Below are 21,120 nucleotides of genomic sequence, written 5' to 3'. Positions count from 1 at the left end.
AGTATGTTTATAAAAAAGAAAAAAAAAATCACTGTCTTTAATTAAGAGACATTATTATTATGATGCAGGCTCTGCACCTCTTTGTATGGGAGAGAGAAAGGCTGGCAGAGGTGTGTTAAGCCTGTGAGAAGCGTAGATATATGGAGATAAGTGGTGTCTTGACAGCACTCCGATTACTTTGTGGTAAATGAAATAGAGGAAGTGAAATCCATCAAAGCAAGAGGAAGAGCCAACCACATCAATGGCCCATGCTGCTCTATCACTTCTCTATGGCAGGTGTAGACAGCCAAAGTAACTAACCACCAGTCCCAAAAACACATTCAACTAACCGGCTAACTCAGTTCTGATCATGCAACCTTGTGCAATCTACAATGGGCCCGAAAAGTATTTAGATGCTTGCACCACTTCTTTTAGTCTTTATTTTGAACATCATATTAGATTAGGTTAGATTCAACGTTATTGTCATTGCAAATGTAAGGTACAAGGCAAACTTATTTAGTTTTTTCAACTTTGACAAACTTTGGCAGCTAATATCGCTTTAGTGCCCAAATATTTTTGGAGCTATTGATGTATCATATCCCTATCTCCAGATACAAATTTTACTGAGATTTCCTACAATTCTCCACAAATAACAGTAGAAAAGAATATAAAACAACAGCTTACGTCTGTATCAATCTCTGCTATCTTTAGCTTAAGGCTGTTTTTTTTCTTTAAAACTTAAGAGAGTATGTGGTTAAGTCTAGGAAAGATAAAGTAAATTGTGTGTGTGTGTGTGTATGTGTGTGTGTGAGCAAGCATGTGTGTAGCATTAGCACTACATTTGACCATTTTAGTGGCTTTGAAGTAAAGCATACAGAATTGGCTGTAGAAGGCCCAAAGAGAAGCAGGAAGAGGAAAGATCACTCTACTGGACTCACTGTCAAGTGCTGGAAGAGCCATGCTCTCATGATGTTGGTCGCCACTTTAGGGAAGATACCACGTTTTTTATTCCTCTTCTTCTCCTTGTCGGGGTCGTCATCATCTCCCGTGCTAGGTGACGCCACACTGTTGTCCAGCCCGTCACCTGTCACAAACACACAGCGAGTCAGTGGACAGTCAGTTCCTGGACAGTAGCAGGGTAAGTAGATAACAGGCAACAATAGTGCCTCAGTGTAGCTTTAAAAGCGTCATATCTGAATGCATTCATTTTTAATACTTCTATAAATAACCACCACACAAATGAGAGAGAGAGAGAGAGAGAGAGAGAGAGAGAGCGTACAATGGACTTGTAAGGTCGCATTTCCCCCCTGCCTTCCAACACAGTGAGTCACCAAAGAATCGAAAATGACAGAGAGATTTAGTCTTCATTATCCTAGAAAAATATTGATTGAAGCTCGCCTTTTTTACCTCAGGTGGGGGAGTTACACACTATGAAAGAGAGGAAGGAGGGGGGTGAATACAACTGCTGCACAAAACGGCAGCTTTTCAAAGAGCTGCATTGTAATAACAATGCTGCATGGGTGCTTTCAGCAACCTGTGGGTCCTCGATAAGGCTTTATAATGGGCCGTTCAACATACCAGAGCAGAGGAGATGGCTTACCTCGCCTTTTCACCTTCATGTTGCCGGTTTGCTTGCGTATGCTGATTTTATTCCTATCTCCAATTATTTTACGCACTCTCCCTCAATGAGAGCCCAAGCTCACCACTGAGAAAGCTTTCCATAACTGTTATTATGAACCCACGATTCAGATAATACACCATAAAAGAAACACAAGCGAGCCAAACAACTGCGCACTGCAAGGGTTTCAATAGCGTTGGCACAGGAATGGAGAGAGTAACTTATTGATTACGTATAAAGCACTTCCAAAAGCCCCAGTGCTATTCGTACAGAGAGATTATGGAGGGTTAATTCTTTCTCTCGCTGTAGCTTTCAGTCAGCGACATAAGGCACCTGTATCATTGATAATTAATGGAAATGTCTGCAGTAATCCGGTTGGAGATAATTTTTTTTTTCCCAGCTCCATGCATCAATAGAATAATCAAGGGTCTAAAAGAGTCTTTGCTCCCCATTACCCCAGGCAAAAGAATTCCTGAAAGCATGCCTTGCGGGCACCTGAATTATATACGCCATTAGGAGAGCGAAGGCTTTCTACATTCCATATAAAACACTCCGCCAGCCCTCTCCACCTAGGAGAGAAGCCCCAGAAAAGACGGAGATTTTTTAAGTGAAGACTTATGTAGATACAATGGCTTTGCCTTTTACACAAGGGCACTTTCCCTCAGTCAGTCACTTACTGAGAAACTGACCGGAGCTGAATCGCCCTCCCCTCAAGACACACAGGCACAAGAAAAATGACTTTAAGACGTCAAAGGCAAGTTTCAATTACATAATTTACAGATGCCAAGAAAAACCTAGCTTAGAGAGCAGTTTGTCTTCTGAATGTTTTTAGGCAAATATAACTTCTCAGCTCCCATCTGCAAAGGCAGTGGCATCGCTGGTTTGTAATCTAAGACACCATTTTCATTAGAATCAAATGCTCTAAATCCGGTGTAAAGACTAGTTTGTGTTCAGTAAAGCCTAAAACAATAAACTCAGGGCTTGTCCCATGTGAGTTAGCAAAACACTGGATATCAGGTCAGACAGAGGAAGAAGGAAGGGGGCTATGACAAAAGAGTAAAAGACGGCAGGGTGAGTGATGACTGAGGTAACTCCATTGCATGTGTGCTCTCCTGAGCTTATGTCTTCCACCTCTTCTAGCCATTTTGAACTATTTAACCTCCCTTCCCCAATATTTTTCCTTAAAAACTGACCTCTGAAGGCCTAGACCTTCAAGGCAAAACGGGGAGAGAAACGAAAGCTGTCAAGTTTATTGGAATTTCCATTTTTGACGCAATTTGATACTGATTCAACTCGAGCCTGGGACTCATTTCACCTCTCTTTTAGAGTTGCGATGTCATTGTAAGCACATTGTGGAGTCTATAAAGTTAGGTTTTTAGACAATACTTCTTAATACTTCAATTCTTTTATATCCTATGAAAAAATGAAAGGTGATTTTAGCCATTTTGCTCATTTTAACACCTCTCACCAAAACCCTACCCTCCAAAATCATGTCAGCAAAGCCAAACATTCAAAATATTTTACAAGAAGAGAGCATTTCTGATTGGCTTAAATCCTTTCTCTCCCCTCACACTTTTTGTTGTTATTTTTTGCCGTTTACAGAGCCTAGGGTTGTCCAAGATATGTGAGTTTTCTTAGGACACCTATTTTAGTGTCTCAGGAAGAAATATTTGCCAATCGCTGTCAGTTTCATTGGTATTTCCATCTTCGATGCAGTTTGATACCAGTTCACCTAGATCTGGTTCGTCTTGGGCTAATTCTGCATCTATTTTAGTGTAGGCACAAGCATATGTCAATGTCTATACGGCGCTGTTGTGTCAAAATGTCGGCCCGTTGCCGAGCTTCTGCACTCTTCCCGCGCCAAATAAAGACGAATGATGGTGGCGAGACTGAAAAGGTGGAAATAATCATAAAAATGATGCTAGTCCATAAACAAGCTCACAGCCTCATTAGTCCAGCAGCAGGCTCCACTGGCAGATTTATGCGTCTTTTCGCTGATGCCATGAGGAAATGCCACGGGCGAACTTTGGCCAACTGCTAATGGGTTATGACAGCGTCTTAGCAACTACTGCAGGGAGGGGGGATGCTCGGTCCGGTTCGCCACTGACAGGGAGGAAAATGTCATCTCATCTGGCCATGTGTGGTGGAGTCTATGCAGCAATTAGAGAGCAGTCCAGTGACTGGAGCAGGCCAGAGGCTGAGGAGGATGCCCCGCGGCTAACCAGGGAGAGAATTTTTTATGACCCCCTCGTACACGCGCACACACATCCACGCGTGAGATCAGCCTGTGACGCTCTAGCTGCCTGACTGCTGCTAGAATCAGGTTAGCTTCCAACATGCCTTTGTCAGCCAGCTCTTCTGATTGGCTCATCCGCTCCATCTCAATACCTGTCTCCCTCTCTCTCTCTCTCTCTCTCTCTCTCTCTCTCCCTCTCCCTCTATCCCTTGCTCTCACTCTCGCTCTCTCTCTCTCCCCACCACTCTCTCTTACTTAAGGCATTTTCTGACATTATCAGAAAGATGTGGGCTAATCTGTTATGAGCTGATTACTCAAAAAGGGCACTACCTGTTCCTCTCGCCTTGTGAATCCAAAACTCCAAAGTGTCAGCCATTTTTCTGCTGCTTTACAAATTAGCAGAGTGGCACTTCCGAGTCATCGAGCACATTTTGTGTCACTATGTCAAATGTTCATGTACATGCTACAAGAAAGATGACTTGAGATGACGTTTTTTAAATGGAAATCTATCACCTTTGCTGACGAGACTTTGGAAATGGGGCTACCTGTGCAATGGAAAACAGGGGAAGGTTATTTTTGCAATGCTGCAATGAAATAATAATAATTTATATAAAAACAGTAAAATTACAATCCTAGTAATGCAGATCTTCTCTTTCAAACATTAAACCAAAGAGGTTTTTATTTTATTTATTTTTCTTTTTTTGTGGAAAACTGCAAAGAAACGTATTTTTTGAAATGCTTATGATTTACTGTAAAATCCATTCTCATTACAAACTTGGGAAGATGATTGGCATGTTGCATTTTCAAATGCACGTCATATGCGACTCACATCACTTGCCGTTACGCAGTGAAGTTTGTGCGGTCCAGCATTTACTGCGAACTGTAAAAAGATCACAGTGCTGTGCTTCACTCTGAAATACACAGCGCATCAGATTTTATTTGTATATATTTACAACTAATTGTGCTAAACCATATCACATGCCCAGTCATTGTTAAAAAGTAATTAAATTTGGCATGTAAGTTCTGTTTTCATATGCTGTCCAATGCTAATTTTTACGTGCATTTGGTGCTTGGCGAGTGTTAAATTTAGGCCCTGGTTATAAGTCAGGCTGTCATAGTTTATGCAGTAGTTTCTTGCCCAATTTTAACAAGTGTTTTGACCAAATTTTATTGTCCATGGTCTGATGGATTGGGCCAAGCTGTGGAAACAGATTGGCTTTTGCTTTACACCACATTTGGTCCATGGATGATTTCTAGAGCACCTCTGGCCTCTCCCTGCGGTGGGTGTCAGGTGACCTGTACTGCTCTCACACTCTCCCTTAGCATTCAAACACACTCTCATATGACTGTGCTATGGCTTTCCTGGTCCTGCAAAATCTCAGCCTTAAGGGCCCGTCATCCGCCTTCTTTTCACTGTGCACACATTCACACAAGTTCACACACACCTCACTCTAACTCACACACACAGGGTTGCATATAAAGAGAGTGGGTGAATGGCTAAAAGGGGAGGGTCTGGGAAGAAAAGATAAAGCGGGGTTCTTTGTATTCAGGCCATTCTCATGGTTAGAATAGACCAGGCAGTGGGGGTTCCCTCTGCATGGGTCACAAGCCCCTCCCACCTCAATTTTTTTTTTTTTTAGAACATGCAGGAATTCCTGTGGTATGATTCCCAACAAGAGACACTTAGATTAGCAGGGAGCTTGCCGTGCACGCTTGCCCCACCATACATTTTCTGTTCCTAAAATACATGCAAAAATTAGTAGCGGTCTGCTGACTGCAATCACTCCCTCCTCTAGCAAAATGGCCTGAGCTCTTCTAGTTTCTGACTTGGAAGGATAAATATAAAGGAAAGTAGAGGGTTTAATGAGATGCAACATGGTGGCAATGCGGCAGATCTTTAGCTATGTTGACTTTGCTTGCCTCTTTATCACTTGTGTCTTGTGATACTTCCATGCACAGCTGTGCATATGTGTGTATTTATGCTGAACTTGCTAAGATAAATACTTGTATTATTTATAATTATATAGAAAAAAATAGTATGTAAATAGTATGTAACTACACAGGATTCATTTGAAATAATGACAGTAAATAATGACAGTTTTGAATAACTGCAGGCATTGTAAATGATGATAATAATGCCTTTTCTTTCACATATGATGACACTGACAGATCTGTAATTCATAATTTGGGGGGGGGGGTTGTAATTACAAGTTTTTCTTCCATACATCGTGTGTCTGTCATCGCATCACAGCGGGGATAACAGAGAGGGTAATAAGTGCATGATGTTGCTCATATTTAGCGTTATAATGACTCTAATTAAACAGAGTCAGCCGCGACAGTTCTAGCTGAGAGCTCCTCATGCATATTCCCAGGTCTCAGGGATCAGGCGGCTGACATACCCACAGGTGATGGCAAAAATGTCATTGCAAATGTTACGGCTCTCTTTCGTCCGTGTCTGTGTAGGGGTCACTTCCACTGAAGCCCCTGACACGTTGGAAAGCGTACTGAGGCCCAGGGGCACAAACACAGCATTAAACTGAGGTCTCTCTCACTCTCTCCCCTTCCCTCCCCTGCTTCTTTTTTCATTCTTCCTCTGGTCCATGTGTCGAGGGGGGGGAAATGGTCAAATGAAAGTGTAAGGCCCTGAGTTTACCCTTTCATGTCAAGCACTTTTACTGTGTAACTATTGATTTTTCTCCTTTGCAATTTTTTTTTAATCTGAAGATATAAGGCGGGCAGAAAAGACAGGCTGGTGAGGTTCAAACGGGAACACTTTAAGAGTCCTCTGATTCCACCGAGGCAACACACACACACTCTCTCAAAGAGTACATATACTCTATTCTCCCTCTCTCTCTCCCTCGCGCTCTCTTTCTCTCTCAGACAGCTTTTGACACCTTCTCCAGGGCCAGCTTTGTTCGATATCCAGGCAGACCGGATGGCTGAGAGGAAAGTGTTTTTTAAAAAAGGAACATGGCTCGCAACAAAAGCTAAGAGCCTTCGCTGGCTCTCAACAACAGCACTACTGCAGCAAACTGCCTGGAATTCAACTCATCTGAACGCTTTAAACCGCCCATCATCTTCTCTGGGTAAAACTGAAACAATAAACACAGCCAAATAAAGACATGACACCCATCCTCTGACTCTGAAATATAAAATTCAGTTGAGCATGGCAACTTTTCAATATAGGTAACAGACAGGGGCCTGGAGACAAACTGTTTTGTATTGTTCCTTTGTGTTTTTTGGTTATTTTGGTAATGAGCGAAATGGAAACAGAGCCGTATGGCTAACTATGGCTCTTCAAGATTGGCTTCTGGCAGATCATTTTCCACATGGCAGCTATCTAAATGACACAGGCTAAGATAAGTGCTCTAATGCACAGGGATTTCCCCCAACAACAGCGTATTGCCATCCATTGGGCTGTAGGACAGTAGATAATATGAGGGTATTTCACTTCTAATAATAGCCTGCTTGGCTTCCCCTGCATTGATTAAATGTAGTTAACATTGAGAATGAATTGTACGGCAGAATTACACATGATGATCCCTGCTTAAAAGAAAAGGGCGACACTGTTATTACTGAAGAGACGGAGGAAAATAAAGTAATTCAAGTGAACTGTAACATCAAATGGCTTTTCTGTCGTTGATAGGCAGCTTTTCATTTAGATCGGTGGATACATTATGTCCAAACATACTGCAGTTTAACAAAGACCTCCATTTCACTTAAGGAGTCTGTAATAGCTGGAGAAAGCTAACAGTTAGCACTGCTATTCATCTCAATTGCATCTGCTTAGCTAGGATTTATTTATTTACGTATTTATCTATTTTTGTTTCATATTTATTTTTTATTGTAATTTTTTTTGTAGGAACTGAACTGTTTATACGACGTTTTCAGCCAAAAACGCTAAACTTCTTATTCGTTTTGCAGATTTATTTACACGATAACTGCGGTTTGGATACTGAAAACACGTATTTTTGAAAACAGGTTTCAAAGTGCAAGTTTTAAAAAAATGCCACCATTGTCATTTCCATTTAAACACCCAATACGGAGATCTTTGGAAACGGTGACATCATGCACATGCGTAGAATGTGTTAGGTATGTAGACATGCGCAGTACGTATCGATTTTAAAGGCAAATGCTAACAAACATACACAACAATGGCGGAGTACATGGAGCTGTTGTTGCTGCTCAAGAGTTTGCTAATGTTTCTTCAGCAAAGTGTGGATTTACTTCACAAATATGACAACCAGCGGAGATGCATCATATACAACATATAATCATCAGTTCCCTACAGGTACTGTTTACTAACAAGGTGACAGTGCCAACTACTGGCCTGGCATACATAATACAGACTTTTTGGCTGTTTTCGCGGATATGTGTAAAAGCTAATAGTTTTGAAAACGTTGTCGTGTATAAGTGAAACTTGTTAAAAATGCAAGAGAAAAGAAATTCAATTTCTGACTAAATCATTGTTTTGTAAATATAACCTAACACATAAATGCCTAAAGAGCTGCAGGAAAAAATTACATCCTTACACGCTAAAAACAGATTCAATACAAGACTACACTTTCAAGCATTTTGTTACTGACTTTTCTATAGCTATATAACAAAAAAAAAAATATAAATACAAAAACAGAAATATTATATATTTTCATTTTGGCTATGTCAGTCAGAATACAATACCCGCTTTGAGTAACTCTCAGTAGATAAATAGTGTAATTACAGCAACTACAATCAGGGGTGAATGAACTCATGCTGACTGCCAAACACTGACCCCTTGATTATGAGTAATGGTTAGGAATAAAGATATGCAAAAGAATAAAGAATGAGGAAAAAAATGTCATTCGAGGACAAATTGTAACATCAGGTGTCATTTCTGTCTTTCATATGCTGTCCTTCATTCAAAGTGACAAATATGTTATGCCTATACATACTGCAGTCTAACGAAGGCCTCGTTTTCACCCATCAGACATGCTAAGGCCACAGGAAGTGGAGCAGAGGGATTGTGGGGGAACTGTAGTTCTATCATCTTGGGGTGAAATAGGGAGATAAGGCTCAAGGCTGGAAATGACGGAAACAAGAGCTGGGCTGAACGTCTGCTTCCTGACAGCAACAGAGCAGGGGCGGCTGGACGTGGGCGATACCATTACATCTCAGCTGTGCAGTACTCTATTGAGAACATGAACACAAACACGCACTAACCATTCTTGGGACTTTTTTTTAGCCATTTTTTCAGTTATCAACCTGGGAATCTTTCTGGTTCCTGGCATTCTTTGACTCATTTGGGTTCCCAGGGCATGGCTGGTGATCAGGTTACCTCTCGCAAAAAACAAAAAAAACCTAAGTGCATGCATGCTTGCACACACATGCATTCACTCTCTCTCAAGCACAGATTAAGGCAAACACACCCTCTCTCCATACACATACACACCCTCTAAAAGTATACACACTTTTGTTTGTTTGTTATCTCTTTTTCACTCCTTAAAAAAAATGCTTGAGGAGGTCTTTATCTTTCCGCCTAAATCCCTTCAGCAGGTCTCCATGTCAAAAGACCAGTGCTGTGTTCTGGGAGAGGATTGTTTAGTAAGGGTCAGTCCTGGGTCAAGCTTTCGGCCTGTTGTTAACACAGCCCTCCCCCTTGTGCTTTTTGCATCGGTCTCCATCTGCACACACCTATGTCCACCGCAACTCCAAAACTCTAGCACCCCAGCAAATAATCCCTCTCTGTGAGAAGTCTCTGGTGGCAAATACAAAGGTCAAATAGCTTTAGCACACAGTGCAAGGGAAGCCAAATTCCCCAAATATGGAGCTTTGGTGGTGTTTGCTTGCATGAAATTGGCTTTCTGGGGTGTCTCCAAATAGGCCTGGTCAATACCTTTGTTTTTTGTTTTTGTTTTTTTTGTTAGGCTTCATGCAATAATGGTCTTTGTGATAGAAGTTCTGACATGCCAAAATTAATTATTTGGTGTCAAGTGGTATAGGAAAATTGTTTTTCATTGAGTTAAATTAACATGTAAGGAAAAAAAAGCAAGTGACATACCAAAGGCTCTGGAAAAATCAATAAATTTGAAGAGGATGACATATGGAGGAAAAAACTGACTATCAGAGGGTACAATCAGTAAAATATGACCTGCTTCCAAGCATCTCCTCTTCATATCTCTTCTGGACAGCACACATTTCTTTGTAACAGTCCCAGGACCTCACATGCACAGTCCCTATCAGCAGGAAAATATTCCTCACGCAGTATAATCAGTTGGGCAGCATATGGCAAACTAGCAGCAGGCTACTCATCCTCATCCTCTTTGGATGCTAAAATTAGCACAATACTGTTTGTGGCTTTAAGCTGGACTCAAACCCACTGTGATACCGCTAATAAAAATACTGTCCTCCTGCTTAGAGAAAGAATGTACATCCCCACAGATCATAGGAGGATTATCCTGCTGGGATAATGTTTTTTCCTCCGATGGCTGCAGAAAGATTTATATTTTTAATCTAATGCTATTTAGAAACACTCTATCAGGCGGTCATCTGGTTGACTAGAATAGAAAAGTTGGATGTGTGCGTATCTGATTGTAGACACCCGGTGGGTGCACACTGCTTCTCCCAGGTCATGCTGAGTAATGTTCACTCAGGTCTTCTACAGCAGACCTAATGCATTGTGACACGTCAGTGATGAGCTGCGCTGATTTCTGTCAAATTCACATGAACCTCTCCAGCACAGATCAGATGACAGATGGATTTTTCCAAATGGAGCAAAGGGGTTTCCCAGCTATTAGAGGCAAATCAGGAAAAAGCAACATAAATTGCAGAACATAACATGACCCCTCTTAACAGTGACCCTGCATCTGACAAATTAACAGTGAATGAAGTGAACATCTCAAGTATTTATTAGAAATTGAACTCTTTTTACTAGCTATTTCAATCATCAGCTATCACCATTCTATCAAAGACAATCTAATAGTTCTGCAGTTGCTCTGAACTTAAAGTAACACTAACCAGAATATCTAATGAAAGAGCAAATATATTCAATTTTGAGAATGTACAAGCAGATGAGCGAAAATGACAGTGAGTGGCTGTAAAGGGAATATTTAGCAAACACCAAAAATCTGGTTTTGGCAAAAAAAAAAAAAAAAAGGATTGGTTTAGAATGACTTCCTGTACACATGGAGACAGATGCAAAGTGTCTACATCATTAACGCACCACAATTATAGCATTTGATCTAAATTTAACAGCTGCTTCCCACTTAAACTGAACATCACATAGCAAATGAGTCCAACCCGAACCTCCCTTTCCCTGAGGCTAAACATCCTTAAAGGTGAAGAGTGTAATTTCCACACTATTAGTTGTACCATAGAGAATTACAAAAATTATGACTTTCAAACATGTTTGAAATACCCCCCGCTCTTCCACTCTTAGAACAAACAACCAGTCCTGCCCCACAACATTGGCAGAGACAGTTTTGGTTGCTTGAATAAGTACAATTTTTTTTAGGTGCCGCTAGAGGCACAGAAATACATCACTTCACCTTTAAGAGGTCAACGAGAAGAGATGCAACATTGTCACATTAAACCAAGTTATTATTATACATATTAAAAAAAAAAGTTGATAGAAGAAGAAGAAGAAGAAGAAGAAGATGTCAGCAGTGCTACAGCTAGCCATCTCCCAGAGTTCACTTGATCATGGGTGGGGATGGGGGCAGAAGAGAAGTATACTTCAGCAGTTAAATCCCAGATCAAACAGAAGAGCAAACACAACAGTGACACTATATCATACCAGCTTTATGAGTATTATCTGCCCAGAGACAAGGTTCTCAATCAGGCTCTGAAAGCTTGTCAAATGCAATGATTAGGAAAGCAGAAGAAACGGCTGATATATGGAGAAAGGAGGGGGGCAGGTTGTTTACTTGCACTTTCTCACTTTTCACTCTCTTTTTTCCCACATGACACAGGACATCAACCTAATCCCAAAGGCAAACTACCCCTTGGTGTGGGAACCAGTGGCATTTCCCCTTTTTGTCACCATGGGGCCGCTGTGCGTACACACAGTCTTATCAGGAGTGGGGCCATAAAACCATTGGCAACAATCGTTTTCGGAGAAAGAAGTGATGGGTTGTTGGTGTGCCATCACTACTGAGATTCAGTGGGGTCATAAACATGCCAGTGGTTCGGATTCCCCTAGCTTCCCCATGCTGCATCCTTCCCCTAAGTAACCTAACAAAACTAGCAAGTGGCTCTTGAGGACACAGCTCCATTCATGTCCCTCACTGACACGGCAGTCAGTGACTTTGTCATAATGGCTAAATTTAGCCTTTCGCAGGCACAATGTGATATTCATGAGAGCATCATGCAAAGGGGCTTGGAAGAGAAAACATGATGTGTTTTGTGAAATAAAAACTGCTCTTTGATTTTGTACTTCCTGTCAAGCACATGCATTTCCAAACACTTACATACACTTACTGGAATTGGCACCTTGCTCTCTTTCCTGTGATCCCTTGCTTTCTCTATTCCTTTCCCTCTCTTTCTTTCTTCTCCGCTCCTTCTGTGGGTGTGCATGATGGGATGTGTGATGTGAATGAGAGAGAAAAACAGCAGGGGCTGCTCGGGCCGCCCGGTGCCGCTCTTAGATCCCTGCACTATAAAAACCGCACACCTTTTATCAGCCATTATGCCTCTGATTTAACCAGATTACTCCACCAACGTGCTGTCACTGATACACGGGAGAGCAGAGAGCATTCAGCCTCCCCCTCCTGTGTGCAGCACTTTTGCATGCACAGAGGAGAATCTAGTGAGGCAGGAACAACCACTGACTGACTACACCTGAATGACAACATAGAGCTACTATTGCTCTTTGAAGCACAACACTCGCACACACCAAGCACGATTAAAGCAAAGTCAAAGAGTGAGGGCATCCAGATAGCATGCAAACGGAGAGACGTCCTAACAACAGTGCAAAGTGACTGAGCTAAACAAAGTCACGACCCTGCTGTAAAATCAAAAAAGAAAGTGATCAGCATTGTAGTGCACTCAGCAATTGAGGAGAGCACTGAAAATAGCGCATGAGAAATGCAAAGGCATGCAGACGGCACTCAGAGACGGAAAGAAAGCGTGAGAGAGAAAGGGGCTGGGTTCTTCCAGTCTGCTGGACAATCGTTGCAATTAACGGGTGACTTTGACAAACACGTGAGGCGGGGGCTCGGTGGGCGGATCCAGGCTCCAAGGTTTGTTGGCATCCTGTCAGAGGCCATGTCTGTTGGTAAGCTTAAGATGCCAGCCAATCACAGATCAAAAATGGTGGCCGGGAGCCAATGAGAGCTCTCGCTCAGACTGACCTTCACACAGGCTGGTAGAAAACTGACCATTAAGTCAATGATGACAACAGCACTCACCACAATCAATCCAACAAAATAATGATCCGCTTGATGCATGAAGTTAAGCTGCAGCTTTTTTCAGCACCAGATGAATCCATGTAACATTTACAGAAGAATATATTGTGCAAGCACATTTTCACAGTTTCAGTGGGTTTTTGCTGTACATTGACCTGTTAACTCTGCAGCAGAGTGGTCAAATTTGTCAATAGTCATTCCTGTCGAGATTGTTCAGAGTAAATCAACTTCTTAACTAGCTTTGAGTTACTCACTTGAGTTCTCACTGGCTCCCACCGCAGTACAGTTTTGGAGTCCACAGCTCTAGATGTAAATTTATGCAGACAATAACAAGAGCCTCACAGGAACTATTTGACTTGGCTCACATCGGGCTTTTCGCAAATGGGTCCTGGTAATTGCAGATACATATCTGACTCCTGTAGTCATCACCTTGTTCCCAGACCCTTTGATGAGGCAGAGGAAACCCAAAGCCTTTCAAAACACTCAGCATGATCTCCGCGTATGTGAGAGCATGTCATTTTCCACGCGCCCTGCCCCTTTTTGGTAGGGGCTCGTATCGCCTGCGTTCTCACTGCAGGCCAAGGCTGTCTCTTTTAATCATTGTGGGTGGGTGGGTTTTGGTTTTTTACCCACTGAGGGTGGACGCACAGAAAAGATGGCTTCAAGATACAAGTCAAGAAGATGTCCCCAGAGAGCGTGGCTGTTAAACAAAGGCGGGTGCATACGAGCACGCTACACTAATAAACAGGGTCTAATTAGAGATGGGCCGGGCTGAGTCTCTGCTGGACTCTGCTAAGAAAGTTTCTGTAAGCGCAGAGAGGGGGGAGTGGGCTTTATCCTCCCCTTAAAGGGCCACTCGCACTTTGAACGGTAAAGAATCACTAACAAGGAAATTGCTGTCCTCAGTCATACCGAGATGCTATTTAGATGTGGAATGGAAAAAAACATGGCGCGGATGGCAACCACTAGAACCATCAGCTATGGTGCCAGTCTCAACGTTGATGGGTTACAGATGTACTATGTTATGCATGTGGGTACAATGTTCCTATGCAGTTTGAAGGCGTATCCTTGTTTATTATGATGCCGTTTTTGTATTGAAGCCATTCCCATTTCATTCACTCCCGTTTTTTGGTTTCAAAGATGCAGGAACAGCACAGTAACAACAAGAGCCAGTAGTTAAAGTAGTTCTATAGATATTTGTAAGTTAGAAAGCTTGTTAATGCTAATTATAATTTGTAAGCACATGTAAAGAAGCGCAATACAGTGGGAAAAAAAAAGTCTGAGCGTGAGAGAGGGGACCAGTTGGGGACATATTGGCATGAGTTTTTCTTGGCCAACAGCAGAATAATGGTCTTATTGGGATTATGAAGTCACTCCTTGCAGAAAATGCTAATACGGTTAGCAGCACTGCTTTACACAATCAGCAATTAACCCACATTAGCATAATACTTCCACTAAACCTCCACTGGTGTGAATAAGACTGAAGGGGCTGAAGTGCTTGGGTCATTTGTTCATGCTGAACACACTCAGCATACGTCCAGGTTCATAGCTCAGCCTCTTCCCGCTAGCATACGACACAACAAACACTCATCCAAAACACTGGGGTGAGGGGAGGACGGAGGGGTGAACATTAAAAGCCTGCCGATAATTGGAAGTATGTGAAAAATGACGTGTCACTTTAGTCAATAAAGAGCAAAGGTCACAGTGAACAGGAGCCCATACTCGGCACAAAATGTGCTCATTAAGGCATCCAATCAGAGTGTGGCGAACAATCGGGCCATTAGTCATTGGCCATCTGACCGACTAGGTCGGGCCGGCCTCTTTATTTTTGCTCTCCTTCTCTTTGGAGGGAGAAAATCGGCGCTGGTGAATAAACCGTTGCTCAGTCATCTGGAACATAGTGTGGTCCTTTCTGCTCTCATCCTGCTTTGCCTGCTGGCTGTGCAGTCCTCAAACTGCTGCCTTGACATCCCATTCAATAATAAATGAAGTTGCTTTTTTTCTACAGTTTGTTTGAAACCTTCCTCCACCCTTCCATCTGGCACCTCCTACACCAGTTCTCATTGGCTAAAACCACACAGCTAGCCAATCACAGTGGCGAACAGCTGGTGATTCTGTTTACAGTTTGAATTTTGCTGACATGACGAATTAAGTGAAGTTGGCTTTTCATCCGTTGAGAGAGAAATCCTACCAAGATACCTTTTTTGAGAATATATCTTTTCTCTTTGAAAGTTCCAGAATCTTGGTTTGGAATATAACACAATGCATAAAGTTCCATCACTGTAAAAGCTCTTTTGTTAGACTGTCATCACCAGCAGCTTTCTTCAGACACCCTGTCCAGATGGACTCAGAGAAAGGTTCATTAATGCAGTCTTATCCCAACCAGCTGATGGACCTACGACCACATGACCAGCCAACAGCAGCCTAAACATCTGTCTTAACTCTCTCCATACACATACTCAGCTTCAGAAGCTAAGCTGGACACATCTGCATAGTCAGACAGTGACATTTCCATAAAAGCATACTTTACTCTGATTGGTAGATGCTTCAATATCCCCTGGCCTTTTATTTATTTAATTGGTAAGTAGCATGCAAGCCAATGTACAGTCCTGATGTTCCTGTCAGGCTTTATTTTATGATAAAGACCGACTGACTGTAGATTACCCCTTACGTATGCATCACAGGACATCACCGATCCTTACCTTGTTCACTGCTGTTGTCACCGCTGTGCGATGTGTGTCCTCCGCTGGATGGTCCTGGTGTTCCCCCGGAGCGTATAGAAGCTGCATCATCATGGTCTCTGTTCCATGAAGTCTGTGCGGAAAGGGAGAGAGCGAAAGAGAGAGAATTAGGCACACCATCGGGCATCAGATCACAGAGAAACAAACACATGCTACAGTCCCAAGTTACAAAGACAGCTGGCTTTATCAGATGTCCCTCGTTTCATTGTTTTTCATCCTCTTTCCAGGCCCCTACAACCTCACACGACAATTCACAAGAGTGATGGACCAAACTCTGTCACAGCATTTTAATGACACCACACCACTGCTGGTTTACTTAGACACGTTTCTCAAAAACCAAAAATACTGTACTATTTCAATTTACACACACAAGACTGTAAGTAAAAAGGTTGTGTTACCCGAAACAGGATATCCACAGTCCAGAAACGAAATATAAAAACAAAGAAAGAGGAATTAGCAATAGCAGCTAAGCTGTGTATAAAGCCTGTCCATACACAAGCACTAGCTAACGTGAGATCTCTGAATTCAACAAGAGCCAGTCGCTTATATCCCAGAGTGAGAGAGAGTGTAAGTGTGTGTGCCTGTTCACTGGTCCCTCAAAATAAAATCAAATAAGAGCCATTCTCCTTGAAGTTGGGAAGAGGAGAACGAAAAAAAGAAAGAGAAATCCTATTGACAATTAAGCTTAGGTGTATAATAGAGAGAAAGTGTCAGCTGTTGGGCGGATGGTATGTGGCAAATGGAGCAGACATGGGGATAAAGAGAAGTGGACGGAACAATGGGTTCTGCACACACTCAGCCCCACGCAGGGTCTACTGTACTGTAGAACAAAACAGATGTTGCCTCTTATCACTGGGTACCTCCACAAAAGTAACATTAACTGTGAGTGGAAAATATGAGAGGAAGGCCGCAACATCTTTTCAGGTGTAAAAAGATGCGTATGAGAGATGATAATTTCTCGTTTATGTGTGTGTGCTTTTAAATGCAGGTTTTGCAGTGAATATTCACAGTCTTCGGTATTTAAACATGAGCAATTGTGCAAAACGTAGTTAAGAATACTGTATTCTTATTGAAAACATAATCAAAATAGACAAAATATTACATAGAGTGGAACTTTAAAAATGAATTGCTTTCCATTTCTGTGATCATGTATGAAGAGTTTTGCTCCAGAGATATGCAAAAACATGCAAAAAAAATTTCATTATTGTCATAAAAATACGTAACAAATTACTCTTTGAAGTAAAACCACTTAAAATAGATTTCTTTTTGCAAAAATAAAATAAAATCTGAAACAATCCAAATTGCATTTGATAGACTTGTCCTAAAAACTTCATGCACAATAGTGCCAGCCACTATGTTTATGCATATATATATATATATATATATATATATATATATATATATATATATATTTTTTTTTTTTTTTTTTTTTTTTTTTTTTTTTCTGCAGCATACCAAAAGTATGCCGTAAGACGTAATCTAGAACACATGCCCAGGGATCAAAGAGTTAAAACTGAAATTGCCAGTTTCTATAACCCTTTGTAAAAGAAAAAGAGAGAGAGAGAAAAAAAATGGAGGGAACTTGTTTATTCAGAGCTTTGTGGAAAAGAATGGTACAGCACCCTGGAGACCGAGAACCCCAGAGCCTCCACACGTAAAAGGATGTTTTTTACGCACAACAAATACCACTTGAAAATATAATTAGAACAAGAAAATAGCAAACTATTGCATTAACTTTAATTGAACAAAAGAGCAGCGGGGCTTGTGGGAGGCTGCCGCTCGGCCCCATGGGAATGGGGGAGGGTCTCGGCCGAGGGTGAGTGACATCTCCAGGGTGCACTCCAGTCTATTTATAACTGCCCCAACAATCTCATCCACCACTGATCTAACAACTAATTAATAATAATATAAGAAAAAACACCCAAAAGACAGAGCAGTCCACCAGCGAGCAGACACCCGGAGGAAACCGCAGAGGCGCATAAGCGAAGGAGTAAATATGTGGGCCAAAATGAACAGCGGGTGGAGGCGGTGTGGATGCAGATGGTTACGGGAGAGATGAGTGCCGTGGCGGAGAGAATGCTGTCCTGCTGCACACAACAACACACTTGATATATTCACTGTCCCTCTAATGAGCTAGCTAGGATTTATTCAGTCCTGTTTTTTTTTTGGGGGGGGGGGGGTAATCCCATCCCCCTCCACATGTTTTCTCTTCCGTTGCTCCTTTTCTCTCTTCCTTTTTACGTCCTTCTCTCTCTCAAGTGCAGGATGTAGATTAATTCAGCGCTTAATTGTTTAGTAAATTCAATTTTCCACATTCTTTTCTGCATAGCTTTGACTAAAGTTCTTAAATCTGCAACGCGTAGCTCAGGGAGCAGCGTTTGTCATCCGTGCCTTTCTTTTTTTATTTCATTTTTCATTTTCTTCCTCCACCACTTAATTTGCCATGAAAAGATTTTCCTTGCTGGAAATTCAGATTCTGCTATGATCGGCGAGGCATTCCAATTCATTGCATTTTCATTGTGTTGGGTCTTAGATGGAAGCTCTTTCTCTGCGCATCATACACGCACTCATGCAAAGGATATTGGGCTTCTGATTCATTTATAATAATAAAGAAAACTGTTTCAGGTTACTGTAGACTTCACAGGGGAAAGAATGCTCATAAACAATATATGTTTACAATTTCATGCCACAGTGACTGCTCTCTCTCGCTCCCTTTTTTTTATTTTTTTTAACACACACCCACCAGTGTCACATTGTACTATTTTTGGTTCTGGCTTTATCTAGATAGCACAACAAAACGGACTGAGAGAGAGAGACAGACACACAGAGAGAGAGCGAGAAAGAGAGAGTTTTTATATGCCTCATCAAACAAGATTAGCAAGGACACTTGAACAAGCTCACTAAAATACTCAAGCTCTGCTGGGAAATACTCGGGAAGCACAAGATTCACACATGAACTTTGCCCGGTGGATTGGAACCAAAAACGAAATCTGTTCAGGACACTTGTTTATTTGTTTATCCTGGCTTGCTGATAAGGCTGAGATCCTCATTGTTGATAACAGACCACGTGGATGTTGGTTCAAAACATTAGGGCTTCGTAAATGAATGGATGTGGTAATGGCATGCACAGAAACAGAAAATGAATGGTGAATGCTGGCTTAAATTCTTAGAATTACAAAGATGATTCTCATAGACAAATTATGTAAATAAATGATTAAGAACAACTATGTAATTGCAAAGAAGTTTAATATGGAAAACTTGTAAAGAATATTATTTAGGGAGAAAGTTACACACAACAGTAATGTTATACGTTTATAAATAGTTTATATAGGAATACAGCTAAAAAAAAAACTTAACTCATTTAACGCATTTAACTCGATGCATACTAATGATTACTAATCAGAATAACCACAATTTGATATTCCCACATCCTACTTCTTCAAAGGGTAAAATAGTCACGTTTCTTTTCTTTATATCACTTGCTGAATCATTAAGAGCAGCCAACATTTGTCCAGATAAAGAACGAGGGATCTCCCCTTCTCATTACTTCAACAAAGACTGATTATAGCACAGTTTTCATTTCAACATCGCCCAAATAGTGTACTATCAAAAGAAGCTGATAAACTATACTTAAAAAGACAATACTTTTAGTTCACAACAAAAACAAAAAGCATGCACACTATGACTTAACTAACTTTAACTAAAAACAGAGTGAATAAAAACAGCTTTTGCATGCTCAGTTCTCATCCAAAAGTGCAAAAAAGATTTTTCTCGAGCACAAGTGATACATTCAACAGTGAGGATATAACAACAACTAAAAGAATCTCTCATGACAGGGAAACAGTGACATTATTTATGAAAGCCTTTAAACCAGGCCTGAATATTCTCATTCATTAAAAGCTGAGCATATAGCAAAACCATGCAAAATTATATTTTGGATCACAGATTATTAAGCACAAACACAGTATAACTTCTGGTCGGCCTTTATGAAGTACATCAATAACATCAATAACTATGTAATAACACCCTTAGTTTTTAAATTGGCCCTGAACAAAACCGAAAGGAAACTGCAAACAGGGAAGCTATTCAGCATTTCATTATTTAAACCCTTCTTCAGCTCGCATAGAATAATCTAAAGAGCCCTAAGGTACTGAAGACTTAAGCACTGCGGAGGTTTTCATGGCGTTGAGTTCATTAGCAAATGGCAGTGCCTCGCTGCAATTAAAGACAACTGTGCAAACGCTGCAGCCCATGGAAATGCATTCAGACTCTTTACTTTGCCTTCAGTGAGCGTCAGCACGGAGCGAATACGTCATAAACAAGTTACCATGAGCAAGCCAATCGGAAAACAAATTAGCCTGCCTTGCACTGAGGCACAAGAAGGCAATAAACATGCTGAAACATAAGATAAAGGAATTTCTCTGACAACACTAAATCTGTTTGTTGGTAAATGTTGTATCAAGATCGATCTTATCGATTAATTCACAAATCGACTAATTTCACTTAATCATTGCTTTAACACAACACACTTTTTTTTATCCAAATAAGAATTGAATATATTTATATATAAGTGTGATTCTTCAGGAAGGATAACTTTTTTGTACAATAGATTAAATGAGTGAATTAATAAATAATTCAATAAATATGAAAAGGAACAAACCAAATCATTTTACAGTCTAAAGATAAGATAGCTAATTTTTCATAAGCTTTTTAGACTTTTTTTAAACTTAAAAAAATTCATAAAAACTGTTAAGTGAGGAAAATGTAACTTTTTTTACTGTTTCCTAAGAAATTAAATTGATTGAATAATTTTAGTTGTGTATATCTCATTTAAATTAGTGTTTTATAATGAAGAGTCAGTGCTACTCTCAATGCTGCTCTCATTACATCACAAAAATAATTCAGTTGTTGTTGTTTATGTTAAATGAAAATACCACAGTAGTCATGCCAGTGTTATTTTTACCAATCCAGTCAGTATTTCATTTCAGAATACAACTCATTTTATTGTTTGAGTTATCAAACAATTAACTATACACACATTTTATAAAAATACAGTGATCTTACTGTGTATTCCATATGAAACATTGTTTGAAAAAGTGTAACTTATTCAAGGTGTGTGTGTGTGTTCATATATATATATATATATATATATATATATATATATAT

The 21,120-nt window shown here is 40.7% G+C and overlaps 1 protein-coding gene across 2 annotated transcripts in view; it reads right to left on the bottom strand.

Moving 5' to 3' along the window:
• Positions 1 to 21,120, bottom strand: part of LOC113113070 (homeobox protein Meis1-like) — a 61,757-nt gene that overhangs the window by 32,770 nt on the left and 7,867 nt on the right. For both annotated transcript variants that reach the window (XM_026279227.1, XM_026279228.1), the window contains exons 7-8: positions 15,916 to 16,027; positions 918 to 1,063 (exon numbers count right to left, since the gene is read on the bottom strand). In XM_026279227.1, coding sequence (XP_026135012.1) covers positions 918 to 1,063; positions 15,916 to 16,027 — 258 coding nt within the window. The remainder of the gene's footprint in view (positions 1 to 917; positions 1,064 to 15,915; positions 16,028 to 21,120) is intronic.

Source organism: Carassius auratus, chromosome 13 (genome assembly GCF_003368295.1).
Source record: "Carassius auratus strain Wakin chromosome 13, ASM336829v1, whole genome shotgun sequence".
NCBI lineage: Eukaryota > Metazoa > Chordata > Actinopteri > Cypriniformes > Cyprinidae > Carassius > Carassius auratus.
Note: the sequence above shows the minus strand (reverse complement) of the source record. Positions and strands in the feature narration are given on the sequence as shown.